General features: G+C 46.7%; 1 protein-coding gene across 4 annotated transcripts in view; it reads left to right on the forward strand.

The window, feature by feature from the left end:
• LOC115176156 (microtubule-actin cross-linking factor 1) overlaps positions 1–24,164 on the forward strand; it is a 144,662-nt gene that overhangs the window by 75,257 nt on the left and 45,241 nt on the right. For 3 of the 4 annotated variants that reach the window (XM_029735984.1, XM_029735985.1, XM_029735986.1), the window contains 11 exons: positions 14,948–15,109; positions 15,368–15,538; positions 16,514–16,680; positions 16,980–17,139; positions 17,594–17,920; positions 18,278–18,362; positions 18,525–18,751; positions 19,482–19,688; positions 20,071–20,298; positions 20,629–20,847; positions 21,060–21,263. In XM_029735984.1, the coding sequence (XP_029591844.1) occupies positions 14,948–15,109; positions 15,368–15,538; positions 16,514–16,680; positions 16,980–17,139; positions 17,594–17,920; positions 18,278–18,362; positions 18,525–18,751; positions 19,482–19,688; positions 20,071–20,298; positions 20,629–20,847; positions 21,060–21,263 (2,157 nt within the window). Of the gene's footprint in view, positions 1–14,947; positions 15,110–15,367; positions 15,539–16,513; positions 16,681–16,979; positions 17,140–17,593; positions 17,921–18,277; positions 18,363–18,524; positions 18,752–19,481; positions 19,689–20,070; positions 20,299–20,628; positions 20,848–21,059; positions 21,264–22,267; positions 22,277–24,164 lie in introns of all 4 variants that reach the window. The other variant, XM_029735983.1, reaches the window with a different exon arrangement.

Below are 24,164 nucleotides of genomic sequence, written 5' to 3' on the forward strand. Positions count from 1 at the left end.
GTCCCCCCTTCGCCCTTACCACTGTCCCCCGTCAAGCATGAGCCAAGAGGGCCAGGCTTGGACAGCAAAAACTCTGACGCTTTTGTGGCCACTGACAGTTTTGTTTACCTGGCGGTCTCCGTGCCACCCCCGTTCCCTCAGGACTGCCCCCCCTCCCCGCTGGAAACCTCAACACCCCCCAGCCCCAAACCCTGCCCTGAGCCAGACGAGGGGGCCTTCCTTTGCTCCGACAGCTTTGTTTACTTGGCCGCCCCGGAGCGGCTCCCCCAGGTGTCCGACGGAGGTTCCGGATGCGAGGACGCCCAGGAGCTGGACTATGGAGACTCGTACTCTGAGGGTACCCAATCAGGAGTGGACTTCGTCCTTGGGTCCATGACCGGGGACAGTGACTGGGAGTCTGACGGCTCGGCCTTGGACCCCCCCTATACCAAGAGGGAGTGGGAGGAGCTGGAATCTGGGTTACTCCAGGGGCTTTTCAGGGAGGGCCAGTTGGAGGACCAGAGGGCCCCAGGGGCCACAACAGAGACTGAAGGGTCGGACTGTGAGACCCCCTCAGGGCCAGTGACCACAGGGCAGGGAGGAGCGCCCTCACCCTGCCCCGACATAGAGACCCAGGTTGAGGTATAACCGTTTTCCATCCGTCTTTTAATTGAGGTTAATAATCAATGGTCAAGATCCAGTCAGACAGAAACTGACGCCGCTGATCAGTGTTTCAGTCAGTGGGTCAGTCTCTCAGCTTGGTAGGCTACATTTCAGGGTAAGGTGGTGTTTATGTACTTGGTACAGTGTCTCAGGTTCTCAGTCTAAACCCCTCTTCTCAGCACCGTCCTCTTGTCTTCATTCTGATTTGGTCTTAGCATGTTCTTCACATTAATATCTTATAGGGCTATAGGAGGCAGTGTGATCACAGTGGCTCTCAGTTCATTTCAGTATTGCAAAGGCATTAGGTTGATATAGATACAGCTTGGAAAATGCAGTGGAAAAGGGAGTTGGGGCCACACAGCTTGTTGTACTGCTGTAGTTAGACTGCAAACGATTGCACAAGGAGGGGTCTGTCCATTTAATGGAAAGTACCCTCAGGCTGTCTGTGTGTGTATACGATGGTGTATGAGGGAGCATGTTCGAGAAATGTACTTGAGACAGAACATTTGCGTTAGAATATCACGTGCTTCTATTTTTGATGTGAAGTGCGGTGTTGGCACTATTTAAGCGTATGGCTTATAAACCTGTGTGTTTGCGTTGGCTCTAAATAGCAGCTAGACTAATCTGTTTCAAATGGCCCAACTTACAGTAGGGGTGTTTACGTACCTCACGTGTTTGTGTCCGTTCACATTGATCACAGGCTTTGAAGTAAGCACTTCCATCTGTTTCAATGTGGCGTGTGTATGAGTTCAGTGTTACAAGTCTTTTTGACTTCTTTTGACATTTTCAGATTGGTTTCGATGACTTTTATTAGATATCCTTCTGAACTGTTTATAAGAGAATGGGTATTTATATTTCAACACCATGTGGTCCCATTGAGCAATTCAAGTCTGAATTTGGCAGTCGAGCACCCAGTCTGCACCCTTCCGCGGACATTTCATTGTGCTAGTAAGTTGTTTGCCTGGATCAAAGTCTCTGTGTGACTTCCGTTCCTTTGGATCTGCATATCCTCACAGTGTACTTTTTCCATTCTCTTCCGACTCCCCCTGTGTTTGTTGTTTGTTTGTGTGTGTGTGTGTGTGGTTCTGAACGTGGGAGTAAATTACTGTAGTATTCAGCCAGTATTTGTTTGAGCCTTACCGTCTCTTACGTCTTGCTTTAGTGTTTGCACGTCCTCACCACCACATACTGTACTTCCATTCAGTTCTCTCCCTGTGCTGTTTGTCTGTGTGTATTTATGTGGGTATGTATTTCTGGGCCAGTGTGTTTGACTGGCTGTCATGCCTAAACTAGGGCCTTCTCTGCTTCACTCTGTCTGTCTGTCTGTCTGTCTGGGGGTGTCCTTGTCCCTGCCTGCCTGATGGACTCCTGATTAACTCCTGATGGACTCCTGGGTTTTTATTATTAAATGACTGCCTCCATCAGCTACACACACTGGTGGCCTGGTCCTGGCTGGCTGGTTGTCCTCATCTCATTTACTATGGGTGTGTGCCTGTGGGCTTCATCTAATTTAGTATGTGTGGTTTATGCGTAGTCACGGTCTCTCTGGTCCTCCTAAATGCAATCAGATGCCCTGTCCTGTCAGCCTGGATTGGACTGGAGAGGATTAGAGTTACAGTCTACTGTAGTACAGGGAGGTTTCTGAGGGGAAAAGAAAATCACTGTCCGTTGGCAGGGTAGCAATCTCCCAACCATAAAATTTCCCCCCATGCCTCCCCCTCTCTACTGTTTCACCCCCTCTTCTCTCTCTCTCTCTACCCTTTCTCTCGCATCCTCCCCTCACCCTTACCCTCTTTCTCTCTTTTTCTCTCTCTACCCTTTTTCTTTCTCTCTCCCCTCACCCTCTCTCTCTCTCTCTCTCTCTCTCTCTGTCTCTGTCTCTGTCTCTGTCTCTGTCTCTGTCTCTGTCTCTGTCTCTGTCTCTGTCTCTGTCTCTCTCTCTCTGTCTCTCTCTCTGTCTCTGTCTCTCTGTCTCTGTCTCTGTCTCTCTGTGTGTGTGTGTGTCCACAGTCCGATGGTACTGTTCTAGAGATAAGGAAGTGAGAAGTAAACACTAGGGATCTGTGGAGGGAGAGTTGCTGTTGCCAGTAACACACAAACACTGTACGAAGTTGTCGGGGGGGAATATAAATAGAAGATAAGGGAGTGCCAGGGTCTATCTGAGTCGCTGACCTCTCAGCTATGGCCAGTCACGCCCTCTTCAATGCCAAAGGCCACTTTGGACAGGAAACCAAATATACAAGCGACCGTAGATTGTTTTAGCGGCAAGTTTGGTAATTCATGTTTTTTTTTTCTATGGAAATGGCGGCCATTTTGGTGCAAGAGAGCCTCTCTGTGAGGGAAGAAATAGCTGTATGGCTGAACACCTGGTAGTACTCAAAGATAAGGCCCTGGTAAAATGATAAGGAGGGCTAACCTGGCAGGGCCAATCAGAAGAGTGTGCAAAGCTGTCATCAATGCAAAGGGAGGCTATTTGAAGAATCTCAAATATAAAATATATTTTTGATTTGTTTTAACACTTTATTTCATAGTTTTGTTGTCTCCACTATTATTCTACAACGTAGAAAATAGTAGAACATAAAATAAAAACCCTTGAATGAGCAGGTGCTGTAAAACCTTTGACCGGTAGTGTACGTAACACTAGAGCTGACCCCATTTAGTCGACTGGTCGATAGGCTTTAGTCGATCAGTAGCAAAACAAATATATGTATATCATGGACCTGTCTGATTTGTGCCTGTCTGAGTGGACTAATCCATTGTGGAGGCAGTGGGGATGGCACAGTCCATCACTCTAAGACGTGTTACAGAAATTGTATATTGTTATATTAAGTAAGACAACGGTTCAAAACTAATAAAAATATTATTATTTTATAACAAATGCGCTTTCTCCTGCGTTTCAGTGGTTCTGAAACACATCAGTGAGCTGTTGAATTAGCTCCTTTCCCTAGACCATAATGCTAAGTGCATAATAGCCAACACCATTGGTGTTGAGAACAATGCGGCGGAGGCAGCAGCAGAATGAAGAGAGGAGAAAACAGCCCTTGACTTATTGTCTAAGGAAAGTGAAGCGAGAGGAAACCTCAACTTAAATAGCTCTATAATCAATAGTCTAACTGTTAAATGTGCCTGGCTTTATACCTCATCCATATACTGTCCATTCAGAAAGTATCAGATCTCTTCCCTTTTTCCACATTTTGTTACATTACAGCCTTATTCTAAAATCAATCTACACACAATACCCCATAATGGCAAAGTGGAAACAGGTTTTTAGAAACTGAAATATCTTATTTACTTAAGTATTTCGAACCTGTGCAATGAGACACGGAATTGAACTTGGGTGCATCCTGTTTCCATTGATCATCCTTGATGTTTCTACAACTTGATTGGAGTCCACCTGTGGTAAATCCAATTGATTGGTCAGGATTTGGATAGGCACACACCTGTCTATATAAGGTCCCACAGTTGACAGTGGATGTCAGAGCAAAAACCAAGCCAAGAGGTCGAAGGAATTGTCCGTAGAGCGCCGAGACAAAACATTTCCCAGCATTGAAGGTGGGCACATAGTGGGCTCCATTATTCTTAAATGGAAGAAGTTTGGAACCACCAAGACTCTTCCTAGAGCTGGCCACCCGGCCAAACTGAGCAATCGGGGGAGAAGGACCTTGGTCAGGAAGGTGACCAAGAACCCGATGGGAGAACCTTTTAGAAGGACAACCATCTCTGCAGCACTTCACCAATCAGGCCTTTATGGTAGAGTGGCCAGATGGAAGCCACTCCTCAGTATAAGGCACATGACAGCCTGCTTGGAGATGGCCAAAAGGCAAAAGTGATCCAGAGTGATCCAGCCAGAGCCCGGACTTGAACACGATCGAACATCTCTGGAGAGGCCTGAAAATAGCCGCGCAGCGAGTCTTCCCATCAAACCTAACAGCGCTTGAGAGGATCTGCAGAGAAGAATGGGAGAACGCCCCAAATACAGGTGTACCAAGCTTGTCGAATCATACACAAGAAGACTCGAGGCTGTTATCATTGCCAAAGGTCCTTCAACATAGTACTGAGTAAAGGGTCTGAATACTTTTTTTTTATACATTTGCAAAAATGTCTGAACATGTTGCTTTGTTATTATGGGATGTTGTGTGTAGATTGATGAGGGGGGAAAAACAATTGAATTCATTTTAGAATAAGGCTTTAATGTAACAAAATGTGGAAAAAGTTAACGGGGTCTGAATACTTCCTGAAAGCCACTCTATGCACAGAAATAAGACCGATCCTGATTCTGTTAAGTGTTTTTGTTTAATAGCCTACTGATTCCATGATATCAATTCAGGAATGAATGTGACTGTTTTTAGTCTTCGCTGTAATGAAGGCTTAACAACAACAGAAACGTTATAACTGACAGTCTGGTACGCTTATAATGTATTTAGTGTTTACATTGTTCCCAAAGGTCAGAAAAATAATATTGTAATCTATACAGCACCTGTTTGGTACACTTAATATCCACGCAGTGCTTGCTCCTTACCTTATTTTTATTGATCTCCAGTATTTTCTACAACTAGTCAAATGTATTCCTCACATCTGACTTACCCTTTACCTCAAGAGCAACCAGTAAATATTACCCCGTTTCGAGTTTATTTGTCACGTCCTCTGCATCCATTTTGCTGTTATGGTGTCCGGCGTTTGTCATAACCAATTTGTTGATGTGATTATGATATGCTATAGGTCACTTCCTATTGGTTACGTGCAGGAGAGGAAGGGTTGAGAGTATAGGGAATGTTTTTCAGATTTCCGTAACAGAACTTTTCAGTCAGAAATGGCTGTAATTGTTACAGCTTCAGCAGCATGAACAGAGTGATAAACACTTGATGTTCTGTGGTGGTCTATGCAGCAGGGAGGAGAGGGAGACAACGGATGCTAGTCACACAGTCACTCGCTGTCATTGTTTTTTAACACAGCCCAGCAAGTCCGAGCCAGGCCCGGCACAATCAAATCAATTGCTGGTCGGACTACCTCTAGTGATTTGTGTCTTTTAATTATTTAATAAAGCAGTGTGCTTAAAGCATCAGACCATCTCAGTGAATATACTTGACTTGTATAAAACACAAAGGATATGTCTATATGGAAAAATACACGTTTAAATTGGTCAAAAGAACAGACTTGGTCGACCAAGATTTTTAGCCGGGGACAACCCTACATAACACACACAGTCAGGTGTTCAATTTCATGTGATTTCTGTTTGGTAAACGTATATGATATTTTCTGAATGTAACATGAGCACGCTGACACACATTCATGTTTAGAAGAAAGATGAGAGCAACGTGTTTACGTTGGAAGATGAACAGAAAGGCAGGAGAGACTGACAAACTGACAGACAGGAGAGATGCTTAAACACAGAGTGCACTGTAGGTGAGCTCAGATCCGGTAACACGGACATATTTAATATGATAACGATGGCACTGAAAGACAAGCAGACATCCAGGAAGCACCTGCAAAAGCGGAAAAACCGAAAGGGAGGGAGCGGGAAGAGAGATGGAGAGGGAGGAGAAAGGGGTGAAGGAGAGAGCGAGAGCGCGGCGAGGTTAAGGCAACAATGGCCCGAGTGCAGAAATTAGCATGAGCTTGTGTTCCTTTTCAAATGCAATCTACCATCGAAAAGGATGTTTCTCTACCACTTTCATGATTGATTGATTCAGCACTGCCTGGTCTGACCATCGTAAACTACTGCAATATTCTAACATGGTGGCCAGGGCAAAAAATAGATCCTTCTACTAAAAAGGAAACTGGGAGGGATAAGGATGGGGACAGAGAGAGACAGGAAGAGAGTGAGAGGGCAGCGCAAAGGCAGGAAGAGCGGGAACGAGGTCGGATAGGGAAGTCGGTGACAGAGTTAAAGGGCTGTCCTTGATTTGGATGGAATGATATTGTATCACTGTAGTTCTCTCAGAAGAGTGATCAGATTAGTCCCACTCTATTTATGTAAGTCAATACGCCCACTGCCACTTCCTCAGTAGCTTGTGGACAAGCTGTCTATATACAGTAACGAATGTATACACGTGTTGGACTTTAACAGTAGTGTTACACTGTCCCTATTTGGTATTTATTAGGATCCCCATTAGCCGCTGCAGAAGCATCAGCTACTCTTCCCGGGGTCCACATGAAACATGACATAATACACAGTACAGAACATTATTAGTCAAGGACTGAACGACACACATTTAAAACGTCACACACAGCCTGCGTGTCAGTACATACACACAATTTATAGATCTAATACATAATATAGTGCAAATTGCAATACAAGATGTGTAAAATGGCTGTGTTTCTTCACAGTCCCTGTCCTGTCCATTTGTGGATAAGGTTTGTGAATGAAGTACGTGGCTTGGTCTGTTGCAGTGTCGGTGGGAAACCAACTCGTGCCATTAATCTAGTTGCCACTACGGCTCATACTTTATCTTCAGCATGCTATGAAGGACTACAGTGTGGGTGTGTGTGTGTGTGCAATATTGGCCGTGACGTTAGTTCCAGTCTGGAGGTGAATGGAGATGAATCACACAGAAATTGTTTTATGTTAGCTGACGCTTGTCCGTTTTGTCACGATTTTAAGGTGGTGATTGTTCCTGAGTCATGCTCTGGACACCAGCCATGAGGACTGCTGCTGGCTGCCTCTGTACTGCGTTAGCTGACATTATCACAATTACCAACATATTCAAATAATGAGACATATTTTCATTAAAAACATTATTTTGATGAATTGATTCATACTATTTCGTCCTGACACACATCTAGGGTTGCTGTATACGTGACCCAGTCGTTCAGTCTTTTTGTTCTGTATCTATAGACGTGACCCAGTCGTTCATTCTAAATGTTCCGTTGCCATACTGACTGGCAGCATTCTTATCCCTCGTTTGCTAGCTTGCCAACTCCAGCTAATTTACATTGACGTCAAAAAGTGCAGTCAGAATAACAGCAAAGTAGCTGCATTTGCATTTGTTTAAGCTGTTTTCCAGTTAGCTTATGACGCGCGACTTTGCCTGGCAGAGAAAATGTGCTGTCTTGTCAGGACACTGTTCAGACAAAAGACAGCCCACGACATTCATTTGAGAGGATTTTAATAAATGAAACCATCCATTCTGTTTCCTATCCACCACAGCTGACATAGATATAGCTACTAATTGTATGTCACATTTATCTGTACATTCCCCTGGATGATGGTGCATTGGTTGAAATATCTGTCGGGGTCTGTGCTACTACTGCTGCTGCCTTGCTTCAGCCTTTTGGGTGTTGATGGTGCTGCATTGTTCTTTGTTTTTCGGCCAGGATGTTGCTCCAGCGTTTTCTGTCTGTCAGTGACGGACGCCAGTAGCTCCCTCACTTCTAAACCAGAATTGGTCCGATTCTGGACTGCCATGGCCCTGATGCTGTGATTTGCGTATGTAGTGTACCAGATCGAGTCCCCGATACACTCTCCATTCTTTGGGTGGAGATAAAATGCAAGGGCGTTCTCCTGGCATTTCGATAGGTATTTCTCCAGTGATGCCACCGGGCATAGTGGGTTCCCTGGCTGCTCGAACAGAATCCCCTCTTGGACTCCCTGCCCCTCTCCCTTGGGTCCAGATGATTCTTTGTGGCCTCGTTATGTGCGAGAGTGGCGTATCTGAGAGAGAGAGAATGCGTTGTTATAATATTGGTTTCCAGTAGCCTAATTACGAGTGCAACTTAGAAATAACACAAAAAGGCTTTGAACAACATACCTTAGACCGTTCTCGTCTGTTTTTACGAGGAATGAGTTGGGCTTTAGTTCGACCCAGATGTAACTGGAGGTCGAAGCACACTTTCTGGACCAGACCCCTTGGTCTACCGGGATTCAGAGCCTGGGAGTTTTGGAGCTGGGCCATGTCCTTCTCGGTGATGGGTGGCTGTTTGATATCCTTTCCTTGCCTTCTTAGCTGATTGGAGGTGGTAAATACAGTCTACTTCATAAGGCACCAGCTGTGACCGATGGGTGGGTCATTTAGGAACCGGTTGAGTCCACTCCGGAGTACATTTCCATAAAACTGTCGGAGAAGGATGATATACTCTTCCTTAGTGACATGTTTCAAGTCAACAACTTTTTATTCTCTGCTAGCCAGCCCTCAAAGCATCGCACAGCCCAGTATTCATAACTTTTTATTCTCTGCTAGCCAGCCCTCAAAGCATCGCACAGCCCAGTATTCATAACTTTTTATTCTCTGCTAGCCAGCCCTCAAAGCATCGCACAGCCCAGTATTCATAACTTTTTATTCTCTGCTAGCCAGCCCTCAAAGCATCGCACAGCCCAGTATTCATAACTTTTTATTCTCTGCTAGCCAGCCCTCAAAGCATCGCACAGCCCAGTATTCATAACTTTTTATTCTCTGCTAGCCAGCCCTCAAAGCATCGCACAGCCCAGTATTCATAACTTTTTATTCTCTGCTAGCCAGCCCTCAAAGCATCGCACAGCCCAGTATTCATAACTTTTTATTCTCTGCTAGCCAGCCCTCAAAGCATCGCACAGCCCAGTATTCATAACTTTTTATTCTCTGCTAGCCAGCCCTCAAAGCATCGCACAGCCCAGTATTCATAACTTTTTATTCTCTGCTAGCCAGCCCTCAAAGCATCGCACAGCCCAGTATTCATAACTTTTTATTCTCTGCTAGCCAGCCCTCAAAGCATCGCACAGCCCAGTATTCATAACTTTTTATTCTCTGCTAGCCAGCCCTCAAAGCATCGCACAGCCCAGTATTCATAACTTTTTATTCTCTGCTAGCCAGCCCTCAAAGCATCGCACAGCCCAGTATTCATAACTTTTTATTCTCTGCTAGCCAGCCCTCAAAGCATCGCACAGCCCAGTATTCATAACTTTTTATTCTCTGCTAGCCAGCCCTCAAAGCATCGCACAGCCCAGTATTCATAACTTTTTATTCTCTGCTAGCCAGCCCTCAAAGCATCGCACAGCCCAGTATTCATAACTTTTTATTCTCTGCTAGCCAGCCCTCAAAGCATCGCACAGCCCAGTATTCATAACTTTTTATTCTCTGCTAGCCAGCCCTCAAAGCATCGCACAGCCCAGTATTCATAACTTTTTATTCTCTGCTAGCCAGCCCTCAAAGCATCGCACAGCCCAGTATTCATAACTTTTTATTCTCTGCTAGCCAGCCCTCAAAGCATCGCACAGCCCAGTATTCATAACTTTTTATTCTCTGCTAGCCAGCCCTCAAAGCATCGCACAGCCCAGTATTCATAACTTTTTATTCTCTGCTAGCCAGCCCTCAAAGCATCGCACAGCCCAGTATTCATACTTTTTATTCTCTGCTAGCCAGCCCTCAAAGCATCGCACAGCCCAGTATTCATAACTTTTTATTCTCTGCTAGCCAGCCCTCAAAGCATCGCACAGCCCAGTATTCATAACTTTTTATTCTCTGCTAGCCAGCCCTCAAAGCATCGCACAGCCCAGTATTCATAACTTTTTATTCTCTGCTAGCCAGCCCTCAAAGCATCGCACAGCCCAGTATTCATAACTTTTTATTCTCTGCTAGCCAGCCCTCAAAGCATCGCACAGCCCAGTATTCATAACTTTTTATTCTCTGCTAGCCAGCCCTCAAAGCATCGCACAGCCCAGTATTCATAACTTTTTATTCTCTGCTAGCCAGCCCTCAAAGCATCGCACAGCCCAGTATTCATAACTTTTTTATTCTCTGCTAGCCAGCCCTCAAAGCATCGCACAGCCCAGTATTCATAACTTTTTATTCTCTGCTAGCCAGCCCTCAAAGCATCGCACAGCCCAGTATTCATAACTTTTTATTCTCTGCTAGCCAGCCCTCAAAGCATCGCACAGCCCAGTATTCATAACTTTTTATTCTCTGCTAGCCAGCCCTCAAAGCATCGCACAGCCCAGTATTCATAACTTTTTATTCTCTGCTAGCCAGCCCTCAAAGCATCGCACAGCCCAGTATTCATAACTTTTTATTCTCTGCTAGCCAGCCCTCAAAGCATCGCACAGCCCAGTATTCATAACTTTTTATTCTCTGCTAGCCAGCCCTCAAAGCATCGCACAGCCCAGTATTCATAACTTTTTATTCTCTGCTAGCCAGCCCTCAAAGCATCGCACAGCCCAGTATTCATAACTTTTTATTCTCTGCTAGCCAGCCCTCAAAGCATCGCACAGCCCAGTATTCATAACTTTTTATTCTCTGCTAGCCAGCCCTCAAAGCATCGCACAGCCCAGTATTCATAACTTTTTATTCTCTGCTAGCCAGCCCTCAAAGCATCGCACAGCCCAGTATTCATAACTTTTTATTCTCTGCTAGCCAGCCCTCAAAGCATCGCACAGCCCAGTATTCATAACTTTTTATTCTCTGCTAGCCAGCCCTCAAAGCATCGCACAGCCCAGTATTCATAACTTTTTTTTCCGTTACAACTTTTCTCCAAAAATGTTTTAATTGAACCAGGCAAGTCAGTTAAGAACAAATTATTATTTACAGTGACGGCCTTCCGGGGAACAGTGGGTTATAACTGCCTGTTCAGAGGCAGAACGACAGATTTTTACCTCGTCAGCTCAGGTTCTGGGACTTGAACCAGCGACCTTTCGGTTACTGGCCCAACGCTCTAACCACTAGGCTACCTTTCGTCATTCAATGCAGTATCCTCCAAATCTGCATGCCTGGGTATTATTGCCATCCTTTTTTCCCGTTCATCCATAGTCATGCCGCTGAAAATATAACAACAATTCCACTCATCCATTTTAGCCTTTGCAACTAAGTATCGATTTAGCCAGTCAACTGAAAACAAGTGTTGCATGTTGCTATGACAACCAGCTCGATTTGCTGTCTGGCTCCTTCGGACACATTCACTTTATATGGGAGGGTGGAAATCGCAAATCAATATTGAAACCAAATTTAAAAAGTCGGAGAGACAGACAGCAAAGGTTTATACGAGTCTCTGCTGTTGGAAACCAAATGCTCGTCTTAAAGAAATGGAAGATAATGTCTAGATGCTTTTTATAGTGGAGATTGTTGTTCTGCATTTCCTGACAGGGCTGATGAGACAGTGGATTGCTCAGTGAGATGGAACAGAGTAAATGGGCATTTCAGCGTCATTGGTTTAGCCGGTGGTAACTTGAGGAATAGACACCAGCTGGAATGCGGTTTCAACCAATCAGCATTCAGGATTAGACCCACCCGTTGTATTCGAGACTGAGTGAGTTGTCACACAAGTAGTAGAAAGTTTCTGAGTTTTATACAGTTTTCTCATTTTTGAGCCAGGAGGTGGAACTGGCTTGAGCCAGAAACGTAAACAAATAAAAATGAAAAGAAATCCATGTAAACTGAATTGCGGTTAAAGTGAGAAAGCCAATGTCTGCTTGAGGTTTTGGTCAAGAGTGAAACTAGGGGAGCGAATGAAGGGAAAAGGGATGTTGAGGTTGGAGTGGGATGGAGGGGAAAGTGAGGGGTTAGGAGTGAGTGACGAAAGTAAGGGAAATGTGAAGGAGGGTGGAGAGAGAGTGGAGGAGTGTGTGTGTGACTGTTGATCCACTGCCATGGTTCAAGACGTGGGGAGGAATGAGAAACATCCAAGATATTTTCCGAGCTCTGGTTTAGTGGAGTCGACCGCTTTGAGCTGGCTGGAGAGAGGGAGAGAATGGGAGGGGGGGAGAGAAGGATGAGAATAGGAGTCTGGACACGTGCAGCATCGTGCGCGCGCACACACACACACACGTTCATTCAGTCAAATACACAGAATACATACACTGTCCGGGATATGGATAGGGTGGAGTGGGTCATGGCTGAGGCTCATTGTTGTCGAGGCAGTCAGACTTCCTGTTGGAAGCAGGGAGGAGGCCCATCACCGCAACACAGCTGTGACACACACAAACACACAATCCAAGACACATCTTGTTCTATTCTAGCATCCCTGTTCTCTTTCAAACTCCTACACGTCATCTCCTGGCGTGGAAAATCAGCACTTTCACACAATATTTACTCCAGATGAGCAGAATCCAATAAAACCGTTCATTATAGAACCAGATCAAAGACAGGCCTCCACACAACCGCTTCTAGGTGATTATACAGTGTAGAAAAGCAATGACCTTAGATGAGGCTCAAAAGAGGACAAAACTCTTGCTGATAGAAGTCCCTCCCCCCATCGTTCCTTCTCACAAACGCAACCCAACGGTTTTGCACTCACATTGGCTTTATAAAGGCAAACAATAGTTCAAAGCACTTCCTTTGTCTTAGTATCTTTCTCTCATTTGAATTGAATCAAAATCAAATCAGTGTATTGCTCGCATACACAGATTTGCAGATGTTATCGAAAGGGCAGCAAAGTGCTTTTTGTTTCTAGATCCAGCAGTGCAGTAATACCTATCAATAAAATACAAAAACAATACACATCATAATCCAGAAATAAAATCTATATATATATATCTCAATTTCAGAACGAGCAATGTCAGAGACAGGAATATAAATATATATATACACATATAAGTGGCGGCAGGTAGCGGTTAAGAGTGTTGGGCCCGTAACCGAAAAGTCGCTGGTTCAAATCCCAGAACCGGCAAAGTGGAAAAATCTGCCATTCTGCCCTTGAGCAAGGCAGCAACTGCTCCCCGGGCGCCGACGACGTGGACGTCGATTAAGGTTGCAGGCGGTGAAGTTGCCGTATCAGGTGCTGATACAGCCCCACAGGATGCGCTCAATGGTGAATCTGTAGAAGTTTGCGAGGGTCTTAGGTGGCCAAGGCACATTTCTTCAAACGCCTCACCACGCTGTCTGTGTGAAGGGACCACTTCAGGGTGTCAGTGATGTACAAGCCCAGGAACTTGAAGCTTTTGACCATCTCCCCGTCGGTGTGGATGGGGACGTGCTCTCTGCTTTCTCTTGTAGTCCATGACAGGCTTCTTTTTGTTGAAGTTGAGGGAGAGGTTATATTCTTTGCACCACTCCTCCGGTGCTCGTTGTTGGTAGTCAGGCCGACCGCTGTTGTCGTCAGAAAACTTGGTGATTGAGTTGGAGACATGCATGGCCTCATAGGTGAACGGGGAGTACAGGAGGGGGCTGAGCACGCACCCCTGTGGGGCCCTCGTGTTGAGGATCAGCATGGCGGAGGTGTTGTTGCCTATCTTCAACACTTTGGGTCGGCCCATTAGGAAGTCCAGGACCCAGTTGCACAGGGAGGGGTTCAGACCCAGGGCCTTGAGCTTAGAGGTGAGCTCGCAGGGCACTATGGTGTTGAGGGCTGACCTGTAATCGACGTAATCAATTCCTAAATAGGGTATTCCTCTTGTCCAGGTGGGATAAGGCAGTGTGCACTGCAATGGCGATTGCATCGTCCGTGGATCTGTTGGGGCGATATGCAAATTTCAGTGGGTCTAGTGTGTCGGTGGAGGTAATATGGTCCTTAACTAGCTTCTCAAAGCACGTCATGATGACAGAAGTGAGTGCTACGGGGGGATAGTCATTTAGTTCAGTTACCTTCACTTTCTTGGCTACAGGAACAAAGGTGGACATCTTGTCGCATGTGGGACAACAGACTGGGATATGGAGAGATTGAATATGTCCAGAAACACTCCAGCCAGCTTGTCTGCACATCTGAGGACGCGGCTTGGGATGCCGTCTGGGCCGGCAGCCTTACATGGGTTAACACGCTTAAATGACTTACTGACGTCGGCCACGGAGAACGAGAGCACACAGTTTTTGTGAGCGTCTGGGGTCCGCGTCGTCGGCTCGATGTCAACAACTCTACTAGTCCTTCTGTTTCTCTTCCAGTCATTCCTCACACTGTTCTCATAGCAACTCTTTTTACCCGGCCCCTAGGCTTTGCCAGTTCTGGTCTATGGGTGTGTTTGCCAGTTCTGGGCTGTAGTGTGTGTTTGTGTGTGTGACCCGAGGTTTGGCATCTCTACCATTGGGAACCACTATGGCTAATTTCAGATCCCTGTAATCTCTATACAGCTCTATGGGAAAGCAGCCATTTTGCATTTAAGCCCCGTATTGGATTTCAGGACTTTGAGCTGGTTTTCTTTAGAGTTGGATGCCCATTGCCATCATGCTGTGTCTCTAGCCCTAGATGGTGGTGTGTGTTTGAGTAATGTGGCCAGACAGGTGAAGGTTGTGTTTAACTCCCTCTTTTCCAGCCACCCTTACTTTCCAGCGCTCTAATCCTTATAATCCCTTTCTCCTCCTCCCTCTGTTTCTCTCGCTTTCTCTCCATATCTCTCTTCTCTCCCTCCATTTCTTTATCTCTCTCGCTCTCCTCTCTCTCCCCCCCTCTCTCTTCTCTCTCTCATTCTCAGGCGGTGGAGAGGGAGCAGGTGGACAGCATTCAACCCAAGCTGCAGCACGTGAACGCGGTGGGCCAGGGCCTGATCCAGAGTGCAGCCAAACACACAGACACCCAGGCTCTGGAGCATGACCTAGAGACCACCAACCTCAGATGGAACTCCCTCAACAAGAGGGTAAGTCAGTCTGTCAGTCTGACCATCTATCCATCGGTCTGTCTGTAGTGGTATGTCTGTGCTGTTGTTTGTGTTATGGTTTGTGTGTGCGTGCATGCGTTTGTGTCTGACTGAGTATGCATATTTATGCGTTACGTTTGTTTGATGTGCGTGAATGGAATGATGGGTTTGTAAGGAATCAGGTTTATGTCTGTGTTATACCCGTCCATGTCAATACAGCCATTGTCCCCCTCACTAACTGCATTGTTCCTTGACCAGATTTCAGAGCGCATTGCCCAGTTGCAGGAAGCTCTGTTGCATTGTGGGAAGTTCCAGGATGCCCTGGAGCCTCTTCTGAGCTGGCTGAGCGACACAGAGGAACTGGTAGCCAATCAGAAGCCCCCGTCAGCCGAGTACAGAGTGGTCAAGGCCCAGATCCAGGAACAGAAGGTGAGCGAGGAAGGGATGAGTGGAGAAAGGGATAGATGGATCAGGGATGAGTATCTAGATGGAGAGAGTTGTAGTCAGGAACATATTTTATTTTAATACCAGGTCTTTTCCCTATATCACATACTCAGTCATTATGACTAAGAATTTACTGGCCATTAGAGACATGTGGAACCTAGATTTGCATAAAAACAAGCTTAAGCTGAACACACTTAATTTATTCATATATTTCAACTTTATTTATTCATAGATAATAATAGAATGGGCTATTACTGTTATTCAATTGTCCTTATTTTCACCAAGGGACACAACATATGAAAGGGAAACACACTCACACACCTAATTATCGGGTTGTTTTGGCGGAGGAAAAGCTCAATTGAGTCTGCCAGTCTGGTTGGCATTCAACACACCAGTTAACACAGATGTCGGATTACAATGTTGTTTTTTCAGAGAAACCGAGAGGCTGAAAAAAACCCACAATGTCCGCTCTCCCTCTTTATCTGGAACACTTCCCGTGTTTGTGTGTCGAGGAGCGCGCCGCATTCAGCCCCTCCACTCAGTCATACGTGTTTACATCCGCCACTGAAAGTGTAGAGCCTCACTGAGGGTCAGTGGAGAGGAAACTGGAGATGACTGCCGTTTTACCGGAGGCTCCGGTCAATGTCACTGAACAGTTATGAAGGGTTTCAGAAAGGGAAGTACTGCCAAATTGAGCTACTACTCATCGTGGACGTCGTCACAACACGGGTGGGGATATTTGAGATACTGTATTGTTGAGGAACACTGCAAAACATTGCGGTATTGAATGTGAAGTATGTTCTAGCTATCTTACCAACTGCTTTACACCAAAATCCTAGAAGCAGCGACTCTTCTGGTCTTGAATATACCCCTGGCCCTAATATACATGCAGAATAAACATTATGAGAGTTGGTATTATTTGTGGTGTTGAACGTACCGTCTATGTCTCTCATTTTCCAGCTGTTACAAAGACTGCTGGACGACCGCAGAGCCACTGTTCAGATGATCCAGGGAGAGGGAGAGAGGATCGCAGCCACGGCCGAGACACAGGACAAAGACAAGATCCAGAAGCAGCTGGAGATTCTGGGAGAGAGATGGGGCGAGCTGCTGGAGAAAGCCAGGGCAAGGTAGCGTACATTATTGTATGGACACACTACACATAGGAATTGATATAACCGGTCATCATTCATCACGTACATGCAGCACAGTCAGCAAGTACATCTCAACACCACAAAAAGACTCATGCATAGTGTACTCACACACACACTAGCCTACCTAGAAAATGCATTACCATTACTGCAGTACACAACCCACACATTCCTGACTGTCGTATCTGAATGCTTATTTGGATCCACGATGAGACGTTGATAGACAAAGGCGACCCAAACGCTCACCCCCTCTCTCCCTCCTCCCCCCACCGCTGCAGGCAGTGCCAGTTGGAGGAGCTGCAGACGCTGGCGCTCCAGTTCCACGAAGCGGCGGAGCCTCTAGGAGAGTGGCTGAGTGCCACCGAGCGACGCCTGGGCACCTCCGAGCCCATGGGAACCCAGACTTCCAAGATCACCCAACAGATTACAAAACACAAGGTAAGGTGTATGACGGTAGCGTGGATGACGGTGTCACAAGGTAACGTGTCCCCCTCGAAACACGGGTTGTGTTCTCGGTTTCCTTTGACGAAAAGAGGTGAATGAGGACAGAAAGGAGGGTTTAAGTCTCTGGAATGAAACTAGGGAGAGAATAGGAATAAACGTTACTTTCCAATGAGAGAAAGAAAGGGAACCCCAGGCTTAACCATTTTCCCCTCAACATTTTCATATGATTTGATATCAAATAGATATTATATTTCATTGAACTTTTTTGTTGTTTACGATTTTTTTTTGTTCTTGTAAGTTATCATGTGTATTTAGCTTTCATTCGTTCCTTATGATTTCTCATTCATTATGATTTCTCATCTGCATCCTCATTTTATCCTTTATTTGTTCCCTATGTTTTTCTTCTGTTCTCCTTCACTCCTACCCCTCTCCGCGCACACCACCCCAGGCCGTCCAAGAGTCCATCTCCTCTAGAGGATCGGAGGTCGACCGCCTCGAGGCCCTCGGCCAATCCCTGGCGCCCCTCAGCTGCGCGGCCGACCGCGATTGGCTGAGGGAGCGCGTGGGGGCGGTGCGGCTAGGCCACTCGGAGCTCAGTGACTGGTGCCAACGCAGGGCCGTCATGCTGGAGCAGGCCCTGGCCAATGCCCAGCTGTTTGGGGAGGATGAGGTGGAGGTGCTCAACTGGCTGGCTGAGGTGGGCCAGCGGCTGGGACAGGTGTCTGTGCAGAGCTACCAGCCAGGGGTCCTCACCCAGCAGCACAAGCACACACTGGTACGATACTATGCTTTGGACAGGGAGTAGCTATTCATTAACACACAGTGGTAGGATACTACCGCACTACCGCAGGGAGTATTGTATTGGCTAGTACTGTCTAGTCATTGAGTAGCGTTTTACCGATGTCAAACTTGTTCCACGGAGGGCAGAGTGTCTGTGGGTGTTCGCTCCTCCCTTGTACGTGATTGATGAATTAAGGTCACTAATTAGTAAGGAACTCCCCACACCTGGTAGGCTAGGGCTTAATTAAAAGGGGAAAACGAAAAACCTGCAGACATTAGGCCCTCCATGGAGTGAGTTTGACACCGCTGCTCTATAAGGTGTTCATTCTCTTTCTCCACCTTCCCCCATCAGTCTCTGAATGAAGAGATAGTGAGCAGGAAGAAGCAGGTTGACCAGGCCATCAAGAACGGACAATCCCTGCTCAAGCAAACCACCGGTAACGTAGAACCTCTAACTCAGGATACTACATCATCTCCCTTCCCTGATTCTGGACCAGCTCTCCCCTAGCCCACATCTAACCATCTCTCACTAGCCAAACAGCCAGAACTGTTCCTGGACCTGTCATTTATAAAGGAATATATGTTGTTAACCCCTGCAGGTGAGGAAGTTCTGCTGATCCAGGAGAAGCTGGACGGTATCAAGTCTCGCTACGCTGAGATGACGGGTGGGAGTAGCAAAGCCCTCCGCATCCTGGAGCAGGCCCTGCAGCTGAGCACACGATTCGCCAGTGCCCACGACGACCTCAACCAATGGTTAGACAAGGTGGAGGCGGAGCTCAATGTCATGGAGCCCGACGCCACGCCAACCTATCAGGACAGACAGAAGGTAGGGGCCGTTTTTTATTTTATTTTTATTTTTAAATGTTAGCCCCTTTTTTTCTCCCCAATTTCGTGATTACGATCTTGCCTCTTTGCGGCAACTCCCCAACGGCCTCGGGAGAGGCGAAGGTCGAGTCATGCGTCTCCTGAAACATGAACCGCCAAGCTGCGCTTCTTAACACCCGCCTGCTTAACCCAGAAGCCAGCCGCACCAATGTGTCGGAGGAAACACCTTTAAACTGATGACTGAAGTCAGCCTGCAGGCGCCCGGCCCGCCACAAGTAGTCGCTAGAGTGTGATGAGCCAAGTAAAACACCCCCAGCCAAACCCTCCCCTAACTCAGACGACGCTGGGCCAATTGTGCGCCGCCCTATTGGACTCCCGGTCACGCCCAGTTATGACACAGCCTGGGATCGAACCCACGGCTGTAGTGACGCCGCAACACGGCAATGCAGTGCCTTAGACCGCTGCGCCGCTCGGGGAAACCCCCAGGGAATGTTTTCAGTATATTATACATATATGCTGTGAATATACCGTATATTGTGTAAATACATTTACAGTCTGCAATATTTCCAGATGTTCAGTGGTCATTTCAATGAATGATTTACCCAATGATTCTTGAAGAATAACTTCCTTTTTCCTCTCTTGCGTTTATTAGTTTTTAACACTGTAGCGTACGTAGGACTTATATCTTGAGTTGAAGATACTCAATCTGTGTGCGTGTGTTTCTCTCCCAGGAGCTGAAGTGTGTGTCGGCGGAGAAACGTCTGGTTTTGGACACAGTCAACGAGATGGGCAGTGCCCTCTTAGACCTGGTGCCCTGGCGTGCCCGCGAGGGCCTAGACCGCCTGGTGGCTGACGCCAACCAACGTTACCGAACGGCGGACGAGACCATCACCCAGCGGGTAAAGCTGGTACAGGCTGCCGTCCAGAGGTCACAACAGGTACTGCAATGTGACTAAATGAAATCAACGTTTATTGAGTTAGTACTCCGTTGAGTGATCGTATGCATTTACAGTGGATGATGGTGTTGATAGTCAAAGGTGGGACAAATTGTATAAGTTCAGGATTTGAATAGTTGAATAGCTTCATTCTCTGGGTCGATCTTTGTCTGCAGAAAGTAATCCATGAGGTTTCTGCTGTCGTTGTCAACAAGAGGATGACGCTAATGTTCTGGCATTTCCCTCTGGTTTTCTCTTAGCGTTTACGTGGCTGTGTGTAATGCCAACCAGCTAACGCTGCTGTAAATGCTAGTAACGTCTCGCTCTGTCAGTATGGGGAGCCTGAGAGTGCCGTGCTAACTGTGTGTATCTCTCTGTGCCTCAGTATGAGGAGGCGGTGGACGCGGAGCTGACCTGGGCTGGGGAGACGGAGAGGAAGCTCTCCTCCCTGGGTCCTCTGAGTCTGGAGCCTGACGTCACCGTGGCCCAGCTACAGGTCCAGAGGGCCTTCAATATCGACATCATCCGACACAAAGACACCGTGGACCAGCTACTCCACACCAGGGACGACATCCTGGAGACCTGCAGCGACCAGCAGAGAGACGCTCTGATGGTGAGGAGAGGGGGACAAAGGAGAGGGTTTAGGGAGCGCGAAAGAGGGTAGAGAAATGCAGGGAGTCAGAGAGAAGGGTGAAAGGCTTCCAAACAGACCGAGACGACTTTTGTAACAAACTGTACGCAATGACTAATTTAAGAAAAGTTCATTCACAGGAAAATCAAATGACATTACTTTTTTATTTCCCAAGGAAGGAAATATTGGGTTTTGTGCTTGAAGTAAAAGCCTACAACGTTAATACACAAAATGTGAACTATTCCAGTGGTTTTTGCCTAGTTACCAAATGTGAACCATTCAAACCCCTTTTCTTCCCCTCGCTCTCCTCAGGTGAAGACTGACTCGCTGTCTGCCCGCTACGAAGTGGTGAGCCAGCGGCACCAGGAGCGTTTCTCAGCCCTGGAGCAGGCCCAGGTCCTGGTGGCCCGCTTCTGGGAGACCCAGGAGGAGCTGGAGCCCTGGCTGGGGGAGACAGAGACCCTTATCGCCCAGCTGCCCCCACCCGCCATCGACACCGAGGCCCTGCGACTACAACAGGAGCAGATGAGGGTGAGGAGAGGCTCTAATTGCTGTATTTTAACTAATGTCCCTGTGAAAAGATGTATCATGTCGAATGAGTTCCTAAACACTTCTACTTTCTTTTTTCTTTTTCATTTCTCCCTCTTTCTTTGTGGTACTCCAACTGTACCACTCTCTCAATCCCACTATCCATCTTCCTCTTTACTTATTTTCCACTCTTTCTCCCTCCATCTTTCGTCCAGCTCTTGAGGGAGTCCATAGCGGAGCACAAGCCCCACATCGACAAGCTGCTGAAGATCGGCCCCCAGCTGGCCGTTCTGAGTCACCAGGAGGGGGCCACGGTGAGGCAGCGCTACAGCGACGGCGAGAAACGCTACGCGGCCATCAAGGAGGAGGTCAAGGGTCGCGCCGCCACCCTGGACGAGGCTATGTCTCAGTCTGCGCAGGTATGGTTTCGTAAAAGTGAATTTGAAATCGGTTTGTAGCTCGAAAGTGTGTCAGTTGTTGAAGCTTGTGTCTGCCGATTGCTGCCCCGATACAACCAAGTTTCCGGCGTCCATATGAGGAAATCTGACGACGTCCTTATATGGTTGCCGTAAGCCTTGTGTCCATATTTGTAAGTCTCAAGATTTCCTAATATGGATGCCGTACGTGCCGTCTAGCTGCTACCACCACTCTCTAGTGGAAGAGCAGTGTAAATGTGTTAGGCATTGGCTGAAGTGTCGTGGGATTTCTGTGACCAATGCTCAAGCTATAGTATGATGGTGCATTGGTCTCCTTGGAACTTTTCTTTCTCTTTATGCTCATTTCCATCAGAATGAAAGAGAACTAGACAATGTTGACTCATTATTTCACTCCAAGAGATGTTGCCGTGATCTTCAAAGGTCTTGGTCATAATGTGGTAGTAGTGGTAGTAGTGGTCTCTGTTTGCTACACAGCTTCATTGCTACACTTGTAGCAAGTAGATATTTCCGTAAGAAACATTCACATTTTATTTCAGTAGTTCTCTTGTCAAATGCTCTCTCATAACACGTCATTTCATAAATCATTGAGCCACAGTTGATTATCACAAAGTGCTAAGCTGATTGTTGCTGCTGTTGATATTGCTTGGCCAGTGTGTGTGTGCATGTCACTGATCTAACACAATGTGTTGTTTCTCCACCTCCCATTCCTAATGGACCATATCACCCACTCCTTCTCTCTGTGCATCTCTCTCTCTCTCCCTCTCTCTCTCCCTCTCCCTCTCCTAAACGACCGACCTCCATACCTCTCTGCCCCCTCCCTTGTGCCTGACATTTCCCTCTCCCTGCACTTCCCCATCCATCCCTCCCTCCCTGGTTTGCTCCATCCATCCATCCCTCAATCCCGCCTCTCACCCATTGTGGATGTGCTGTGTGTGTTGACCCACAATTTCCTCCATCCGTCGTCACTACTCACTGCAATCACCCAGCTGGTGGAGGTAAGACCACTGACTGACCTGTACTGTATTACTGATGCCAACCGACCACAACGTGACTTAGTACATAGTTATTAGAATCCCTTCCTGCGTGAACCTTGTGTCTAGGCTGAGACAACTCGCTATAACTCCCAAGTATACTTTTGTCCAATGTCTCTCCTCTTTCTCAGTTAGTGTGTTTTGATATTTATGTAAATGAGCAATTCCTGTCCTTTTTTAGTAGCTTTAGGCTTGTCCTCTCCTCTGTTCCAGTCCATGTTACCCATTTTGACATTGCTCAAATGCAGTTATTTACCAAAAACCTCCATGTCACCTTTATCACCGACCACTTAGTGAGGCTGTGGTAATAGTTTGTGCTGATTTGAAAGTTGTGTGCGGTATTCCTAACGAAGTCAACTTTATTCATGTCTAGTAAATACATCTATAATACTCCCACATCTTGAATCACATGACCCTCCAAGTATCCAAAATTACGTGCTATTTTTCGGCAGGATCTCTGCATTTTCGCACTGTCAAAATGTCACCCCTCCCCTCCGAATGCATATAACTATGTACAGTGAGGGAAAAAAGTATTTGATCCCCTGCTAATTTTGTACGTTTGCCCACTGACAAAGAAATGATCAGTCTATAATTTTAATGGTAGGTTTATTTCAACAGTGAGAGACAGAATAACAACAACAAAATCCAGAAAAACACATGTCAAAAATGTTATAAATTGATTTGCATTTTAATGAGGGAAATAAGTATTTGACCCCCTCTCAATCAGAAAGATGTCTGGCTCCCAGGTGTCTTTTATACAGGGAACGAGCTGAGATTAGGAGCACACTCTTAAAGGGAGTGCTCCTAACCGCAGCTTGTTACCTGTATAAAAGACACCTGTCCACAGAAGCAATCAATCAGATTCCAAACTCTCCACCATGGCCAAGACCAAAGAGCTCTCCAAGGATGTCAGGGACATGATTGTAGACTTACACAAGGCTGGAATGGGCTACAAGACCATCGCCAAGCAGCTTGGTGAGAAGGTGACAACAGTTGGTGCGATTATTCGCGAATGGAAGAAACACAAAAGAACTGTCAATCTCCCTCGGCCTGGGGCTCCATGCAAGATTTCACCTTGTGGAGTTGCAATGATCATGAGAACGGTGAGGAATCAGCCCAGAACTACACGGGAGGATCTTGTCAATGATCTAAAGGCAGCTGGGACCATAGTCACCAAGAAAACAATTGGTAACACACTACGCCGTGAAGGACTGAAATCCTGCAGCGCCCGCAAGGTCCCCCTGCTCAAGAAAGCGCATATACATGCCTGTCTGAAGTTTGCCAATGAACATCTGAATGATTCAGAGGACAACTGTGTGAAAGTGTTGTGGTCAGATGAGACCAAAATGGAGCTCTTTGGCATCAACTCAACTCGCCGTGTTTGGAGGAGGAGGAATGCTGCCTATGAACCCAAGAACACCATCCCCACCGTCAAACATGGAGGGGGGGGGTGTTTTTCTGCTAAGGGGACAGGACAACTTCACCGCATCAAAGGGACGATGGACGGGGCCATGTACCGTCAAATCTTGGGTGAGGACCTCCTTCCCTCAGCCAGGGCATTGAAAATTGGTCATGGATGGGTATTCCAGCATGACAATGACCTAAAACACATGGCCAAGGCAACAAAGGAGTGGCTCAAGAGGAAGCACATTAAGGTCCTGGAGTGGCCTAGCCAGTCTCCAGACCTTAATCCCATAGAAAATCTGTGGAGGGAGCTGAAGGTTCGAGTTGCCAAACGTCAGCCTCGAAACCTTAATGACTTGGAGAAGATCTGCAAAGAGGAGTGGGACAAAATCCCTCCTGAGATGTGTGCAAACCTGGTGGCCAACTACAAGAAACATCTGACATCTGA

Source organism: Salmo trutta, chromosome 36 (genome assembly GCF_901001165.1).
Source record: "Salmo trutta chromosome 36, fSalTru1.1, whole genome shotgun sequence".
Taxonomy (NCBI): domain Eukaryota; kingdom Metazoa; phylum Chordata; class Actinopteri; order Salmoniformes; family Salmonidae; genus Salmo; species Salmo trutta.